General features: G+C 31.3%; 1 protein-coding gene across 1 annotated transcript; it reads left to right on the top strand.

The window, feature by feature from the left end:
- Positions 1-11,854: 11,854 nt before the first annotated feature.
- LOC140436417 (uncharacterized) lies at positions 11,855-20,365 on the top strand. Its single transcript, XM_072525232.1, has 2 exons — positions 11,855-12,637; positions 17,861-20,365. Exons 1-2 carry the CDS (start codon positions 12,612-12,614, stop codon positions 19,815-19,817), a joined length of 1,983 nt encoding a protein of 660 aa, XP_072381333.1. The 5' UTR covers positions 11,855-12,611; the 3' UTR covers positions 19,818-20,365.
- Positions 20,366-20,405: the final 40 nt, after the last annotated feature.

Raw genomic sequence — 20,405 nt, 5'->3', positions numbered from 1 at the left:
CAACAGTTTTATCCATTCATCCAATTCCAAGTTTTATCTCGAATCAAACCAGGATACCTCGTTGGTCCAGCATAGTACGCGAAAGTACCGCGAACGCCGAAATGTTTTAGCTTATGTAGAAGTCTGCGATTAGGAACATGGTCAAAGGTTTTTAGAGAAATCTAGATAAACAACGTCTACTGGCTGAGAACTCTTAAGGGATGACGTCCAGTCGTTAACCCAATGTAGAAGATTTGTTAGAGTAGAGCGACCAGAGACAAATCCATGTTGTTTTATTGGAATAACATATTCCTGGAGAAGAAATTTGGTCATTTTCTCGGACATAATGGTTTCTATGACTTTGCCAACTGCTCGCAGCAAGCTAATTGGATGATAATTGTTAGAGTCGAGTTTCTTGCCATTTTTAAAAATAGGAGTGATGGATGCTAATCTCCAAAAAGAGGGTAAGGAATTCTAGATAAAAGAAGTTTGCATAATTAACGTTAAGGGTATTGCAAGCGTGTCGGCTCAGAACAGTTTTGGTGTTAAATCATTTAAACCAGGTAAACCGTGCCAAGTTTAATTAAGTGTTATTTGAAATGATCCACTGTGAATTCAACTGGCTGTAAGGATGCGCTGATACGATTACACTTAACAGCAGATTGATAGCCATCAATCGATTCTTTAGTAAAAACGTGTAAAAATTCTAAAGAGAGAATTAAGAAAGACTCTTTTTCAGAAGAGCATAAAGTCTGGTTGGGTTTTTGAAGCAGAGGAATGGAAACTTTAGACGTCAAGGAGGATCGTACGTATTTGTTGACTTTTTTAATGTTACCACTTTCAATAACAGTTGCTCCAAAATATTGTCTTAGTTTTTAGAGATGTTCGTAAGTTATTTGAAAATCTGTGGTGGTTTTGGAAATCACTAAGAAGCCCAGTGTGTTTAAATTTCCACCAGAGATGTCGTTAGTGATTAATTTGTTTTATTACTGTTCGATTTATCCAGAGTTTAAGGTTGTTTATATGAATCTTAAGGAAGGTAATATTTGTAGAAATTATATTGTGGACGGTATCGAGAAATTTAGTCCACGTTAATGAGGGATCGTTTAAATTTGCAAGAAATAAATGCCAGTCGATTTGAGAGAGTTTAGTGTCAGCTTCAGAAGAAAAGTCAGTAGAAGCATATATGTTACAATATTATTTTTGCGGAGTAATATTTGGTTGACAGAGCAGCTGTAAACAAAGTTGTATGGACCAACGTGATTGCCAACATCCACAGAGGATAGGCATCAAAAGAAGAAGAATATTTGATTGAACTAGATGTGAGCCTTTATAACTGCATGATCTAACTTTCCTATAGGAGAACTAACTTCGAGAGGTGAAATCAGCTGTTCATCGTTAATAAGCAGTAGATCTAAAGTAGATTGGTAATTAATTCTAAATCTAGTAGGTTCTGTGATGAGTTGTATCAGGTTCGAATTTACTACAAAGCTTTTAAACAAATTATGAGTGTTTTCGGTGTCAGATAATGAAGTTATTGGCCAGATGATCTCTAAAAAATCTCTAGTAACGATAGTTCTTCAAGTTTTGTAAAGAAAATATTATCTTGTGCAAGTAGTGTAACAGGTGAACGGTATATTCATATTAAATTAAGGAAAAGAGGATTTTTAGTAAAATATAAGTGAATTGAATTTATTCCAGGAATATCTAATAGTTTAATGTTAATTTTGTAAGTTGTGGTAATAATATTAGATAAATCAATGCATACACCGCCACATACATGATTTTCTGTCTTTACAATATATGGTTTAAACACTTATACTAACAGAGGACTCAGGAATTAAGGGTTTAAGCCAGGATTCGGCAGTACAAATAATGTGCGGTTTAAAAAGACTAAGGACTAGCTTTCGCAGATGACCAAGTCATTTTACATTAAACCAGGGAGGACATGAAATATATGATAAGAAAATTAAAGGAAGAAAAATGAAAATTAAAGAAAACTATGAGCTATGGGGACTGAAGATAAATATGTTTAAAACCGAATACTTCTGTATTGGATCAGAGGTTGCAGATTTGTAGTAAAGTTTAGAAAAAGAGACTATTAAGAGTTGTAAGATGTATTTACGATCTTTTAGAGTCTTCTTCTTCTTCTTCTTCTTTTTATGAAGACATGACTCTGTCTGTTTTTCAATGTGCCTCCAGTAAGTTGCCGTTCCATCGTTTTCGTGTTCTTCCTACTGATCGTCTTCCTATTGAGGAACCGTTTCTTGCCGTCTTTACTACTTTATTTGAAGTCATTTGTCTTATATGATTGTTCGATTCTACTCTTCTATTTCTTACCCAGTCTTTTATGTTCTCATACTTGCATCTACGTCGTATATTTGTACTTCTAGCTCTGTCCCATATTGTTTTACTATCAACAGATCCCTTAAATATCATAAAAACTATTAAAAAAAAATAGAATAGATGGACAACTTACAGAAACTATAGAAATAGACAACGGTATAAGACAAAGGGGCTTATTAGTCGCTATGCTCTTCAATTTAATCATGGATATAGTTATCAAAACTGTCAGCAAATGAGTAGGATACAGGGAAATAAAGAAGTAAAAATTACGCAGATGTCGCTATATTGATAGCCCAAACTAAAGACAATCTACAAAGACTGTCTACTACAAATCTACAGACAATATATAAATTTAATATGACTAGGATATCAATATCAAAATAACAAGAATACCGAAGATATCAAAACGACTTTTCAAGACCCTTCCATTGTAAAAATGGACTGAGACAGGGAGATGGACTGTCGTGTCTCTTATTTAATCTTGCACTAGAAAAAATAATTCGAGAGTGCCATATTAATACGAATGGCACCATCTTTAATAAATCTGTACAAGTGGTCGGATATGCAGATGACATAGACATTATTGCTAGGTCCACAGAAACTCTTATCGAAGCATTTCGATCACTAAGGGCGTCTGCACTGAGAATGGGATTAAAAATAAACGCACAGAAAACCAAGTATATGTATTGTTCTAGATTAGGCAACCAGATACCTAGACTATTAATGGATGATCTGGAACTGGAAGGTGTGGATACCTTCGTCACCTGGTCTCGCTGCTAACCAAAGACAACAATGTCAGCGAAGAAATTAAAAGAAGAATAGTGCTTGCCAATAAGTGCTATCATGGCTTGAGAAAACAGATGACCCCAAAACTACCCAGTTACCATATATAAAACACTAATAAGGCCAGTGTTAACATACGGGTCAGAAACGTGGTCACTTACACAGAACGACCAAGAATTTCTTAAACGTTTCGAGAGAAAAATTCTAATGAAAATATATGGAGGAGTCCAAGAACAGGGTTTGTGGTGTAGGCGCTACAACTTTGAGTTATACAGAAGTTTTGGGGAACCTGACGTTGTAAAATGTATTAAATTAGCACGCCTTCGATGAATAGGACATGTAATTAGGCGAAATAAAGATGCAACGATCAGAAAAATTTTCGACCGAAGAGGACCAGTGGGAAGACGGGCCAGAGAAAGACCAAAACTTAGGTATCAAGATAACATAGAGGATAATCTAAAATCCATCGGAGTTAAAGCATGGAGAAGAGTTGCCAGAGACAGGAGCGAATGAAAGATTGTTCTGAAGAAGACCTTAGCTCATAACGAGCTGTAACTCCAATGATGATGATGATGAAGATATCCATATGATCAATGAGAACATAAAAGAATACAAAACATATTGCAACAATACAAACAGATTGCATAAACATCGACTAAGTGAGCAAATAATAAACTTACAAAAAAAAGAGATACATAACAAATGACTAAACCCTGAAATGAAAAAGAAAAAACACATATTTAGAATATAGCCTTATTACGTTTGTGTTGTAACGAAATATTTTGCCTACCACATGGGGTATTACTATTACGGGTAGAAAATTGGGGACAGAAACTATGGGGGTGGGGATAGGGCTAGCAAAATAAACGCTACTTGTGCGAACGGCACTCAGGGTTTGTTAGGAGAGCTGGGGTCGTGGATAAGTAAATGACAAGGGGGTTGGATTGGGGCAACTACAGAAAAATGAAACAAAAGGGTCATGAATCTCTTGGGACAAACAAACCGAAAAGAAACAGGAAACACCTCTAGTAATTTAAAAAGGGCACCACTTCAAGGTGCCTAATTATAATCATTACAACAGCTAGTTGTAACTATCGAAATAATTATTAGAAATGCAAATCATATCTTTTTCAAATGAAACTCAAAAAAGGGTTAGTTAAAAAAATAAACAAAATGTTAAAAAAAAATTAAAAATTTATTGTTGTGTCACCACAAACAGTTATAAAAATAAGACAATACAAAAATACTATATGAATGGTTACCAAGTAGAAAAATATAAAGAAAAACTTACATGTGTCCTATCTGTTTACAATGGGGAATTGCTACAAAAACTTTCAAAATTGTTATTACATGGAGGTTAACTTTTTTTTTTAACAAAAAAACAAATTAATATCAAAAATAATAAAAAGAGCTGTCACAAGTTAAAATTAAATTTAAAAAAACTGAACAAATGAATTGACAGCTAAAGTCAAACCCAAAAATTTTACAATTTATTAATTATTACAAATCCTTTTTTAAATTTTAATGAAAGCAGTATATTTAAAAAAATGTCTGTCTTTACTTTAAAATTTCACACAAATAAAAGTTACCTGGATTTCACGAAAACACTTTGAATTTTCTGGAACTATTACCGGAACTATTGCGGGAACAAAAAAACTACATCTCATACGGCGATAGGACTGACTTTTCGTGGTTGAAGTCGGCACTGAAGACCAAACTTATGACTCTGCCTCTTAAAAAACAGGAATAGGTAGAATTAGACTGCATACACATTAATTTGCTACGATTAACTGCTACTAAAATTATTTTCCATAACGTAGGACGAAGATTTCCCTGAAAAGGGACAAAAAAGAAAACTACAAATTCGACGTGAATTTGGACATAACGCTGAAGCCTATCACTCTTGACCGCAGCTCCAGCGAGAGTGCTGATATTATCTTTAAAATTAATTCACATGAGTTGGAATAAACAAGACGCTGGGAATAAACAAAACACAACGGAAATTAAGACGTAAATTATTAATTTGAAAATGCAGTATCGGGCGGTTTGAACAAAAAAATATCGAGGAACATACGCAGCAGCGAAATAAATAACCAACTCTAAGATGGTTTATATTAACTCGAGCCGACCTAAGACGGAATTGAAAATACCTTTTGCGTATTTTAACTTATAAGATAGGAACTGAGAAACATTAAAAATATTCTTCGATTTTTCAAACATATATATGGGGATTTTAATTTAGCACATATACGAGGGGATTCCAATATAATACGTATACGAGAGGATTTCAAAATACAAATCAAAGTACAAATCAAAAGTACAAATCAAAAGGAAAGTGTAAATGCTACAGTGTCAATCTTTATTTTATTTCAATTCGTCTTAATCTACATGTCCACTGCTTCGTATTTTCCGTTAGATTTTGTTATGTTTGTACTTTTTATTTTTTTTTCTCTTTTTTACAAAGGGTCCTTAATTGTAACAAATTTAATTGTGTTGGTTATTATTCTCTTTTTCTAACAGCGGAAGAAAAAGTATAAAGCAACTAAACCTGTGAGACTACTGACAGAAGAGGAACAAAATAAATATGAAAGAATAGTCAGTAGAGGATTAAATAATATTGCAGAAAGTGGGGATATTGAACAAACATGGATGCAAATAAAAGTATGTATGACCAAAGCAGCTCAGGCCAGTAATAGAAATATAAAACACGAATACAAAGAATGGTTCGACGATGAATGTAAAATGGACCTAGATGAACGAAATAAATTAAGAATGAAAATGATGCAACAAAAAACAACAGAGATAGAGAGAAAATACAATGAACAAAGGAAAAGAGCCAAAAGAATAATAAGATCTAAGAAAAGATGTATATAAAAACAATGAAGATAAATTAAAATGTATAGAACAGAGCTATAAAAATAGAGAAATTAGAAACTTATATCAAGGGGTGAAAAATGAGAAAAAGGGGTACCAAGGAAAACCTGTACACTACAAAAACAAAAATAGAAGAAATTTAGTAAGTGACGAAGAAATATTGAGCAGATGGAAAGAATACTTTGAAGAACTTTTAAATGAAATTCCCACAACAGAATATGAAGAGGAAGAAGAAGTGAAGGAAAATGTCGATCAAGAACGAATAGAGGAAAGACCGCCTAACGAAAAAGAAATAAAAGAAATAATAGAAAAACTAAAGAATAATAAGAGCCCAGGAAGAGATGAAGTAACAGCTGAAATGTTTAAATATGGAGAACCAGTACTAATTAAGCATTTGGAAAAGTTGCTAAAAGACATATGGGAACAAGAAAAATTACCGAAGGAATGGACCGAAGTGACACTGTGCCCTTTTCACAAAAAAGGCGACAAAAGTTTATGCCACAATTACAGGGGAATAGCCCTACTAAATGTTGCATATAAAATACTTGCAGTATATATAAAAGATAAGCTATCTCAAAATATAGATAATGACATAGGGGAATATCAATGTGGATTCAGAAGAGGGCGCAGCACAGTGGATCAAATTTTCCTACTGCGCGAAATACAAGCAGAAAGCTACGAATATGGGAAACCTACAATGGCCCTATTCATCGACTTTAAACAAGCGTTCGATAGGATAAAGCGCAAAGAAATATACAAAGCACTACGTGAAATGGGAATTAGTGAAAAACTGATAAGAATGGTAAAAGTGACACTCCGAAAAACAGAGAATAGGGTTAAAATAAATGGCGAAGAAACATAAGTTTGAGGCCAGTGAGGGGGTGCGACAAGGAGACCCACTGTCATCGCTGTTGTTCAGTATCGTCCTCGAAGTTACCATCAGAGAAGCTGGAATCAACAGGTCAGGACTTATATATCAAAGAAAACACCAATGCTTAGCATTCGCTGACGACATCGTACTGATAGCCAGAAGTAAGCAAGAATTAAAAGAAATAATAAAAAGATTAGAAATGAAAGCGAGAAAGAAAGAGATGTACATAAATGAAGAAAAGACCAAATATATGGAATGGACAGAAAGAGATTACCTACAAGAACAATATCTGACAGTAATAACAGATGAAAAAACATATAAATTCGAAGAAGTAGAAATATTCCAGTATTTAGGAGCGACATTCACGAGAAGACCAAATATGAAGGACGAAATCCAAGCGAGAATTATGGCCGGTAAACATTGTATTTTTGCACTAAACAATTTATTAAGAAGCAAAAACATATCTAGAAGGGCTAAGATAAGAATATATAAGACAGTAATAAGACCTATTGTATTATATGCCAGTGAAACATGGACAATGAACAAATCCGAGCAAGTCTTGCTGCAAGTCTGGGAAAGAAAAGTCCGCAGGAAAATATTTGGAGGTAAATTATGGAATGGTATATGGATAAAAAGACCAAATATGGAATTAGAGGAGATGTATGGAGAGCCGAATATCGTAGGGATCATAAAGTCACAAAGACTGAGATGGTTGGGACACATCCAAAGGATGGAAAACACGAGACTGCCAAAAAGAATGCTAATGGGAGGAATAGGAGGGAAAAGGAAGAAAGGCAGACCGAAAACCAGGTGGAAGAAGGATGTTGAAAAAGACATAGAAAAACTTAAAATACCAAACTGGAAAAATAAAGCAACAAACAGAAAAGAATGGAAAAGAATAGTAACCCAAGCCATGGGCCTTCTAGGACTGGAGAGCTAAATTATATACATATGTATATATATATATATATATATATATATATATATATATATATATATATTATTCTCTTTTAACTTATCCAACGCGTTTCGTATAAAAACTTCTTGAAATATTTCGTACGCCGCTGTGTAAGAAGGCACCCTAATCTTGAATGTGACCTCAATAATAAATATCGCGTTCAAAGGATCCGGAGCGAAAATAAAATTATAACCACTGGTTCTAATGAAAGGATATTTCTGTTTCTGCCTGCATTTTATTAAATACGTTTTATACTGAGTTATCCTTTGTTAGGCAAGAGAGAGTTTATTGGCTTCATTATTTCATTAAGAGACACTTCCCCTAAATACTGCCAGCCCCGGTTAGGTACTTCTATTGGCAGTTTCTTGATGGGAATTTTATTATCCAAATAAACGATGGCATAAAAAGAATTCACTGTTACATTTAATAGGTAAAATTTTTAACGGTTATAAAATGGGTAGGTAATGGGGTTAATAAAAATATATTCTCACTGGAATATAAGTTTTCCGGTTTGTTTATAGTATGTATTATTATAATAAAAATTGCTATGAGCTTGCTATCTCTGTACTATAAAAAGCAAAACGGATATGAAAAAAAGAAAAATCAAAGAAGTTGCTCTAATTTTACTAAATGAAGACATTGCAAGAATCCACTAGAATTCAGTATAATAGTTACATATATAGTCCGTCCAGACAGTATCCGGAAAAAAGAAAGCAGAATTATAATTTTACGGTATTTATTTCTATCACTTGAAAAATAAAATTTTAATACATATGTCATCTCATTTACTTATACAACCTCCATTTAAATCTAAACACTTAACTAAACGTCCAGGTACACCCGAAACTAGGTCAAGGCCATAATTTTCGGTAATGGTGTTCCAGGCCTGTAAAACTGACCGAATGAAACCTTCTTTATCTCGTGGCGTTGCTCGTTCCACTTCAATCTTCATCAGTCCCCATATGTTTTCAATGGGGCTAAGATTTGAAGATGCTGCTGGCCACGGAATTGTTGCCAATTCGTGTTCTTGCATCCAAGCTTGAGTATAAGCAGAAGTATGGCAGCTTGCATTATCTTGCTGAAAACTCCACACCTCTGGATATAAAAATGAGTCGTTTCAAGAAGAAAACCATTTAGGATGTCACAATATTTCGCACTATCAACAATACCATTAACTATACAGAGAGGTGTAATACCACGCTGAGATATCATGGTACAATGATTACACAAGGTATGGATACATAATGTTCCAAAATCGGTTCGCTTTCGCGCATGACGTAGTCAAGAACGCTTTTTCCCGCAACATTTGAATGCAGTTCTATAGGAAAGACTTTTAATTTTAAGTTTTTTTATATAATTTGGCTAATTTAATTATAGTAATTATAAAGAGATGATAAAATTATGTTATTATAATATTTATCCTTTATAAAACATAGATATCCTTTATAAGACAAGTTTTAATTATCTTTTATTACACGTAGATACAGGTTAATTAACTTATACTCCAGAGTTCGATATTTCAGATGTTTAAAAAGATACAGAAAAGTGGTAATGGAGGTACACAAAATTTGTACGTATATATACCTACTGAACTAAACACAAAATCAAAATAAATAATGACAAAGTCAACTTTATTTATCTCGAATGAGCTAGCTGGCCATCGAATATGTATCGAGTGTAGTGAGGGCACACAATATTGCACAACATTTAAAATGACATTTTTGTAATATTCACACATAAAATTATCTTGGTATTGTTTATAATAATGATAACATTGTATATTTTAATAATGATAACATGGTTTAACAAAGAAAAATATGTTATTTTGGAAGATGCTAAATTGATTTCCTCCGAAACATTTCTTATTGCAAATTGCATAGCAGGCTGAGGCTAGTTTCTTACTTAACAAATCGATATGAAAAAACCATTTAGGTTTCATGACTAATAATTAATAAAAATAAAGATTTAGACTTATGTCGTTGATCTAGAAGTAGTAAGAAGCTGCTCAACATACTTTTTGGACTCTCTGTGTTCGCCTCCTTGTACGCGTTTCTTTTGGTTGGTTAAAAGGGTAGCCGATGTTGATTTAGGCAAATAAAGACTAGGTACTGCCTCAGGTTTGAGTTTTAGACCCTTTTTAGAAACGTAATTTAAAAGTTCCTGTTGTAGATTTCTTTGGTAATCTTCAGTTTTAAAATGTGTATAACAAATTCTTGCAGTATTACAATTAAAATTATCCTATCTACAACAAGATATAATCCACAGTTTTCTGGTCACACTATCTTTAGGAAATGTATGAAACCTAAAGATTTTATCTTCATTGTCACTATTCCAACAAGCAATTGCACAGCGTACTTTGAAAAAGGTACAAAACCAGATATACAAGGGCAAATAAAAACTTTCAGTTTTACAAAAAAATACTATACAGTATAAATAAATAGTAACTAAACACCATTTGTATAAAGACACATATATAAGCAATATCTAAATTATTTTTCTATTATAAAATAGATGACTCAGTCAGTATCGAGTTACTTTAAAATATATTTATTATCTCATAACTTGCAATTTGCAATAGTCACCATTGATAACCGATATTATTGTTGAACTTTTGTTTTTATACAAGCTTTCTGTCTTGCCGGTGTAAAGTCGTCTGAAGTCGATATTTATTGTGTTTTGCGTTTGAACTAATTTGTGTCTTATTTTCATATTATTATATTGTTTGATAAGTAAATTTTGCATATAATAATCGGTAGGTTATAGTAATGTGTATATTTTTTATTTTACTAAATTCCATTATAACTCATCTAAAATACCATGTTGAATTGTAAAACAGATTTTTCTCTGTTGTACTCTATTTTGTTTTTATTTCAGTAAAACTGCTTGGAAGTGAGTGACAGTGAATCTGAATAAGCAAATCTACTACTATTTACCTATTCACAGTATTTCCTCTGCAGAAAATTTTTAAATTTCAAGGGATTTGCATACAAAAAGAGTACTTAATTTATTATTAGTATATGTATGAAAACAAAAATAAATATTTTGCCTGAATCTCTAGGAGAAGTAAAGGTTTTACGCTACTGAAAATATATTTTTTATTCAATTATAACCAAAACAAAACATTTAAAAAAAAATTAGATCACTTTTTAACCATAATTTCAAAATTAATGTGTACGTTAAGCTGTAATAATGGGTTCGAGGTGGTTCAGGCGATCTTAACTACGTCACACTCCTGGGCCAGCTGTCAAATGTCATGCGCAATATCATACCTTGTGTATTCATTGTACCATGCTGAGATATTGCTCCCCAAACCATTATTTTAGTGGGAAATTTGGAAATTTGAACAGCTGCAGTGATACTAATTGATAATAAACTTTGTGGAAGTTTTAAAAACCAAAATTTTTAGTGTTTTATTGTTAGATGAAATGAATTTTCGTCAAGTATCGTCACGGTCGAATTCATCATTTATTAAAAAAATGTTTAAAAAAAAAGTATAGTTACAAAAAATATGGAGCGTTGACATTAATTCGCACAACACTGCATGTAATTATTTTAAAAGAATAGCATCAGAATCTACTTTAGTAGTAAAAAATTGAAAAATTTAGTAAAATAGTAAAGTGAATGTCAACTTCAAAAAACAATCTGCTATTTTTTTGGTTTTTAAATACACCTCAGTATACAAACGATAATAATTTTTATTTCTTGTCACCGTTTTCATTGGCAGTTTTCGGTACCGCTACTGGTTCTATTTGAAAGACAACTTTTTTTGATCAAATAATTTTTTATGCCCTAGTTGTTCCGCTTTGATCCTTTATGTACGATCTTAGAAAATAAATAAGGAATAAGAATTAGTCTGCACGTGTTTGAATCTTCTTTGTCATATCCAGGTGTAGAATTGCCTCATTTCAAAAAGAAATTCGTGGTGTGAAAATGAGTTTTTTGAGAAGGGATGTCCTTGCCCTTTCGACAAAGGAGCGGAACGTACACACAGGTAGTCACACAACTGTATGTAAATCTATAGGAAACAAGCTATGACTCTGTAATGTACCTACCTACTCACATGTAAGATAATTAAAGTATCTATGTATTTCTATATAGTTTTTAGTCACCTGGTATATGTTATTTACAATTATGAAAAGTTCTCATGTATAATCACTAATAATTATTTGCTGTTAGAAATCAGAATCAATACTCTTCATAAATATTTTCCTATTTAGAATAAATAAGTTTCGCTAGTTTATTCACCTAATACTTCGTATCTATGGAATAATAATAATTTATTTCTCTTATTTCTTTGTTCGATAAGCTATCCGTATTTGCTATTTTAATATTAATATTTGAGTCCAATCTCTTGTACTCAAATCCATCCAGAAACATCGTTAAATAATTGTAGATAACAGAACTTATATATTCATAGTTTTAAGAAATAACAAGCAGAGTGTAATTTTCATCCTCTAATATAATAAATTTATACATGTCAATATATTCTGTTTAATTCCAAAACAAAGAGTTAGTCCGGAGAAGAAATAAACGCATAGTATTCCATAACAAAATTTGGTGTCAGAACGTGGGATATTAGTAGCAGAGTTCCTCTGATTGCTGATAGAAGGAGAGCTGAGGAATTTTTGAATTGACTTGTTTCCTTCGAGGAATCATTCAAAAAAAAACTGTCAGTGTGGAAAAATCGCCACTACAACTAATTACATTGGGGTCCAGTACATCCAGTTCGAAATCCAGTTCCAGTCATAACCCAATTGTAGTTCCATCGGAAGTAGAGGTGAACCCGTGGAATAATAGACTATGCGACCAACAACAATATTCTACTTGTAAGTACATTCTATCTTAAATTCTGTCTCATATTTTAAAAATCTTGTAAACGTATGTCTACTTTATATCCTGATATAAGTAACTTATTTGACGAACAAATACCTTCTCCCGACTCAAATTCTCTTTCAAATTCTTCTACTTCTAATTCAAATAAAATGTCAGTATCAATTGAAATAGCTGAAAAACTTCTCATTCGATTTGATGGTACAAAATCAAAATTATACGAATTCATAGACAATTGTGATAAAGCATACAATTTAGTAAATCCGCAATCCAAACCCATCTTATTAGCCATTATAGAAACTAAATTAACCGATAAAGCTAGGGCCATAACTAGAAACAGAACATTTGACGAATGGAAAGATTTAAAAGACTTCTTATTAGATGCTTATTCTGAACGCCGAACTGAAGGTCAGTGGCAATTGGAATTACATTCCTTACGTCAGATGCCCAGTGAAAATGTAATGTCATTTGCAAATAAAGTTGAAAATTGCTATATAAAATTAATAAATACACTTGATCCAGACTTATCTCCAGATGCAAGAAATGCATGTACTAAACTCTTAAAAACTCAAGCACTAAATGTCTTTATTAGAGGATTAAACAAAGACCTCTCTATTTTAATCAAAGCCCGAAATCCAGATTCCTTAGAAAGAGCTGTTGCTATAGCAATTGCCGAAGAACAAGAACAGTTATCAAGACAAGAAATTTTCAGACCATTCTGTAATATTTGCAAACGAAATAACCATTCCTCAAATAACTGTCGATATAAAAACAATTCAGATAGAAATGTTAGACATCTTCAAAATTCTAGTTTTCAAAACCCAAAATATCCTAATTCAAATCTTCAAAGGTCAAATTCTCAAAATCAAAATTATAAACCTTCAAATTCAAATTCCAATTCTGATTTTCCTCCAAACTTAAGAAAAGAAAATACCAACACTTCCCAACGTTTTTGCAGATACTGCAAAAAACCAGGTCACGTTATAGAAGAATGTAGAAAACGCGAATTTAACAATAAAAACAAAAATCCAACAAATTCTTTAAACTTCCAGAATCCTCGACAACCAACGGTCGATTCTCGAGGAGTTCGTTCAGTTCAGGCCGTATCACAACCATCAACTTCTCAGTCACTTCCTATGTAGATTTACCCTTAGTAAATAATTCTAATCCATCCTCTTGCAAGTTTCTAATCGATACAGGCGCAGATATTTCTTTAATTAAATATTCAAAAATACTAAACATTCCAAAAATTTATTCTAAGTCTATTACTCTACGAGGCATTGATAAAAATGTCTTAAATCCAAATAAAACTATATGTAGTTGTAACGTAAATTTCAAGATAAAAGATTTTGTCCAAACTCATGTTTTCTATGTCGTAGAAGACGATTTTCCTCTTCATTTCGACGGTATATTAGGTAGCGATTTTTTTGAAATAAATAAATGCCAAATTGATTATAAAGAAAATAAATTAAACTTTAAAAATTGTTCTATTTCAATCGAATATATAAAATCTCCATTAAACAATGACAATGACGAATTTCTGAGAGATCAAAATATCGAGACAAGTTCTAATATCGATGAAATATTTCCTTATGATGCTAAATCCATAGAGGATCATTCTTATTTAGAAACCAATGATATCCAAATAACCTTAAGTAGTGAAGAACTACTATCCAATCCAATTCAATCTAAATCTAACTCTAAATCCAAAGAAAATTCAAGTCCAAAATGTGTAAAATCCACTGAGATATGCACAAATAAAACTTGTAACTCTTCACGAAATCATAAATCAAAATCCTGTTCAGAAGAAAAATCCTGTTCAGACGATCTTATACTAAATCAAAACTCTAATTCTAACTCAAGAAGTAATAAAACTATTCTATCCGCAAGAACTGAAACAATTGTTCAAATTAAAGTAATAAATAATGAATTAAGCGAAGGATTATGTCCCGAACGCGAAATCTTTAAAGGTGTATTTTTATGTCCTAGTGTTGTTAAAGTAAAAAATGATTTCTTTTTAACCTCAATCGTAAACACTACTGAAACGGATGTTGAATTAAACGATATTCAAGTAGCAATAGAAAAAATTCCAAATTTACAAAACAATGCAAATATACGAAAAATGTCTTCTTATAAAGATAATACGAATTCTAACAGAATTGCTAAATTAAAAAATGCCTTGAGAACAGATCATTTAAATAGTGAAGAAAAATCATCTTTAATTTCTATTTGCAAGGAGTACAATCATATCTTTTATCTGGAAGGAGATCAACTTACCAGTACAAATGCCATAACTTGCAAAATTCCTTTAAATTCTAATGTACCTATTAGCACTAAATCATACAGGTATCCTGAAGTACACAAACATGAAGTCGAAACTCAAATAAAAGGTATGCTAGATCAAGGTATTATCGAAGAATCAACTTCGCCATGGAATTCGCCCCTTTGGGTTGTGCCAAAAAAGGCCGATGCTTCAGCAAAGAAGAAATGGCGAATTGTTATAGACTATCGACGACTAAATGATATTACTATAGGAGATTCATTTCCACTTCCGAATATAGTCGATATATTAGACCAATTGGGTCATTCAAAATATTTTTCAACAATAGATTTAACATCAGGATTTCACCAGATCAAAATGGATCCTGAGGATTCTCCAAAGACTGCTTTCTCAACTCCGTCTGGACATTATCAATATTCACGAATGCCATTTGGATTAAAAAATGCTCCCAGTATTTTTCAAAGGCTAATGAATACTGTCCTCTCAGGAATACAAAATTACAGATGTTTTGTCTATCTCGACGATATAGTCATTCATGCCGATACATTAGAAAATCATAATAAAAGATTAAAAGAAGTATTCGAAAAATTGTCTACATTCAACTTAAAAATACAACCAGATAAGTGCGAATTTTTTCGTCGCGAAGTAATGTATTTAGGACATTTAATAACTGAATTTGGTGTCAAACCGGACGAAAAAAAGGTATGTGCTGTTACAGATTTTCCTATACCCAGAACACAAAAAGATATTAAGAGCTTTTTGGGTCTCACTGGTTATTATAGACGCTTTATAAAAAATTTCAGTGCTTTAACACAACCTTTAACAAAACTGCTGAGGAAAAATGTTGAATTTAATTGGACAAGCATTCAACAACAGTCATTTGAGAACCTGAAATCAATACTTTGTTCAGAACCAATACTTCAGTATCCAGATTTTACCAAACCCTTTGTCTTAACAACGGATGCTAGTAATTATGCAATAGGGTCCATACTTTCTCAAGGTAAAGTACCAGATGATTTACCTATTGCTTATGCTAGTCGTACCTTGAACAAAGCGGAATCAAACTATAGCACAACAGAAAAAGAATTACTTGCAATTGTATGGAGTGTTAAACACTTTAGACCATATTTGTACGGAAATAAATTTTTCATTTATACGGATCATAAACCACTCACATGGCTATTTAATGTAAAAGATCCCGGATCAAGACTCGTTAGGTGGAGATTAGCATTAGAAGAATATAGCTATGAAATTATTTATAAACCAGGTAAATTAAATCAAAATGCTGATTGTTTAAGTCGTCCTCCTTTAACCATATCTGAAACAAATATTTGCGAAGAAAACAAAAACCCGGCAACAATCACCTTACAAATAAACAAAATGAGTAAAGAAAATAATGACACTTATTCACAGTTCTTATCTAAATCCGAAACTATATTAATAACAAATGATAATATAAAAGAAACAAATGAAAAGATTACATCATTTTCACAAAATTTAGCATTGTTTGTTTCCGTAGATTTAAATTTTAATGAGATCGTTCAGAAACAAATAAATAAACAATTCAGTCATATAGAAAAATTGAAAGCCAAAAATCCAAGACTAAATGACATTATATATATTTCTGATCAAAATAAAAACTTTTATTACATATTTATAAAAAATAATTATTGGGACAATACCTCTTATGAAGATATATTTAATTCCCTAATAAAATTAAGAGACTGGTTATTAAACGATAAAATATTAAAAATTTGCCTACCCAGAATAACTTTTAGCTACGATAAATTAAGTTGGGGAAAAATTAGATCTATGATTAGATTTATTTTTAGAAAAACTGATATATCTATTATCATTTATCATGATATACTAACAAATCCTGAACCTGAGGAAATAACTACAATATTACAAGAGAATCACACTAGTCCTACGGCTGGACACTCTGGTTTTCATCGGACATACAATCGTATAAAAAAACATTTCAAATGGAATAATATGAAAAATGATATTAAAAACTTTATAAAAACCTGTGAATCTTGTCAGAAAAATAAACTCGTTAGAAAAAATTCGTAAAGCCCATGGAGATAACAACAACAAGCTCAAATCCATTAGAAAAAATATTTTTAGATATAGTAGGTCCTTTACCTTTAACCGAGTCAGGTAATAAGTTCATATTAACATTACAAGATGACTTAACAAAATTTTCTCAAGCTTATGCAATTCCGAATCATGAAACCAAGACTATCGCTGAAAATCTGGTTCGTGGATTTATTTGCAAGTTTGGAAAACCCGATATAATAGTTACTGATCAAGGCCGAGATTTTACTTCCAAATTATTTTCTCAAATCGCCAAGCTTTTTAAAATCAGACATATAAATTGTACTGCTTATCATCCCAGAATCAAATGCTGCATTAGAAAGGAGTCACGCTACTTTAGCAGACTACCTTAAACATTATATTAAAGCTGATCAATCCGATTGGGACGAATGGCTAGATTTTGCTATGTTTTCATATAATACAACTAATCATACTTCAACCAAATTCACACCATATGAACTAATATTTGGATATACACCTAATCTACCTAGCAGTATAATACGACCAGTAGAACTCAAATATACATATGAAGATTATTTAGATAATTTAACACTTAAGCTTAGAAAATCTCATGAGTTAGCAAAAACGAATCTATTAGAATCTAAAGTAGTCAGTAAAAAATATTATGACCAAAAGATTAATGACACCGTTTTCTTAGAAGGACAATTAGTATATCTCCAAAATGAGCAAACAAAGAAGGGTCAAACCAAAAAACTTACACAAAATTATAATGGACCTTATAAAATTCTAGAGATAAATTCTCCTGTCAATTGCACAATTTTAGTAAATAAAAAACCAATAAAAGTTCACATGAATAGATTGAAACATGCTTTTGTTTCAGGTATGCAATAATATGGCTGACAAATAGTGAACAAATTCACAAGAAATATACCAATACTCCTATCAACAAATCACCTGGAATCTATTACGAACACATAAAAAATGTTCAATTTATTGAAACTCATTGGAACATATTAAGTCATATTCCTTTACAACCTTTTACAGACAAATTAAATTTTGTAGATCTCACCTATCAAAAAACATTAAGACTGTGTCAAAACAAACCAGTTCTTATTGAATTACGATTATGCGATACTTCACTAAAACTCTTAGGACAAATCATACCTAGACTCTTTCAAGATGAACAAACTTTAAAAAACATAATTCTGCATGAACATTTTAGACCAAAACGCGCTCTATTTAATGCAATTGGATCTGTTTTCAGGACCTTATTCGGTACCTTAGACAGTGATGATGCTGAAAATTTCAATAATGCTATTAACAAAGCTGAAAGTAACGAAAATCATCTTCTTGATTTACTAAAACAACAAATTCATGTAGTAAAAGCCACGATTGCAAATTTTAATAACTCTATTACAAATCTAGACCGAAACAAAGTGATTTTTGATAAAAATTTTGAATCAATTACCAATTACACAGATAAAATGAATAATAAATATTTTAATTTAGATTTAAAACAAAAAATTGAAGAACATTTTACCTTACTAACTTTCTTTATAACAGAATTACAACAAGAATATTCTACTTTAATAAACGTTATTCTATTTGCAAGAAATAATAACCTTCATCCTTCTGTTATAACACCTGAGCAACTAATTCAAGAATTATCTAAAACGGTAACGCATTTACCTAGTACATCGACTTATCCATTTCCATTGACTATCGATTATGCTCATAAATATTTCGATATCATTTTACTTAAATATATATATTTTGATAACAAGATTTTAATTACGGTTAGTATACCTTTGGTTAGTAATACTCCTTATTCTCTTTTTAAACTAATATCTCTTCCTATAATTCATCCAACATTAAAGAGACTTACCTTTATTCTTCCATCTGTCAAATATCTTGTTCTTTCAGAAAATAGAAACATTTATGTTACTATTGATACATTAGAAGACTGTTATTCATTAGATGAAGAAAAACTTATTTGCAAAAATCCTGATACTTTCCGATTTACACACACTAATCCAATTTGTGAAACTGAATTGTTAACTTCAATAACAAACATACCATCTAGTTGCGATACTCGTATAATTCAAACAGAATATGAAATTTGGCATAAATTAAACAAACCAAATTCTTGGATATATGTTTTACCCAAACCAACAGATTTAACTTTAAGCTGTCAGACTAGTACGCCAATATCTATTGTTCTTTCAAACACAGGTATTTTTTCTACTTCGAATAATTGCAAAACTTACACCGGATCAACTATTTTGATATCTGTCTCAAATCCAAAAGAAAGTAATTTTCAGTCTATCATTCCAGATTTATCCCTTCCAGAAGTCTGTTGTGATGATATTAAGATAAATAATGAATCCAAATTACACCTTGTTCCCTTACAATTAAATAATCTCGATCGAGATGCATTAAATTTAGCAAGCCATAAACTAGATAATTTAGAGAAAATGACCTCAGAAACAAATATTAATTTTTCAGACACAATAAAAAATAGTTCTTATTTCACTTATGCAATCTTATTTTTGATAAAATGTATGTTACTTTATATTTTATACAGGATAATTAAATATTTTTACCGACGATTTCGTAGAAATCCGTCACATAGTTGTCAACAAATTACAAATTGTTTAACACTAAATATATGTCAAAGTAAACGAAAACATGTACATGAGACAGATTTAAGTATAGATTGTAAACATAATAAAGACAATAATTATAGTGAATCCAAAAAGTGTGAAGAGACTAGTTTCACAGAGACTACACCGATAAGACGAAGTGAAAGACTATCGAGACTAAAAGAAACTATTTAAATGTGTTAAAATAAAATAATAATGTATACAAATGTTTTATACCATTTAAATGAAAATTCATTTTACAATTATTTTCATTCTTACAAAAGGAGGTGTAATGTACCTACCTACTCACATGTAAGATAATTAAAGTATCTATGTATTTCTATATAGTTTTTAGTCACCTGGTATATGTTATTTACAATTATGAAAAGTTCTCATGTATAATCACTAATAATTATTTGCTGTTAGAAATCAGAATCAATACTCTTCATAAATATTTTCCTATTTAGAATAAATAAGTTTCGCTAGTTTATTCACCTAATACTTCGTATCTATGGAATAATAATAATTTATTTCTCTTATTTCTTTGTTCGATAAGCTATCCGTATTTGCTATTTTAATATTAATATTTGAGTCCAATCTCTTGTACTCAAATCCATCCAGAAACATCGTTAAATAATTGTAGATAACAGAACTTATATATTCATAGTTTTAAGAAATAACAAGCAGAGTGTAATTTTCATCCTCTAATATAATAAATTTATACATGTCAATATATTCTGTTTAATTCCAAAACAAAGAGTTAGTCCGGAGAAGAAATAAACG

The sequence above is a fragment of the Diabrotica undecimpunctata genome, chromosome 3 (genome assembly GCF_040954645.1).
Source record: "Diabrotica undecimpunctata isolate CICGRU chromosome 3, icDiaUnde3, whole genome shotgun sequence".
In the NCBI taxonomy this organism is placed as follows: domain Eukaryota; kingdom Metazoa; phylum Arthropoda; class Insecta; order Coleoptera; family Chrysomelidae; genus Diabrotica; species Diabrotica undecimpunctata.
This window is presented reverse-complemented; position numbering and strand designations above follow the sequence as displayed.

Coding starts and splice junctions, on each gene's coding strand:
- LOC140436417 (XM_072525232.1), top strand. CDS start 12,612: ATGCGACCAACAACAATATTCTACTT. Junction 12,638..17,860: donor CCAACAACAATATTCTACTT/GTAAGTACATTC, acceptor CTTTTGTTTCAG/GTATGCAATAATATGGCTGA.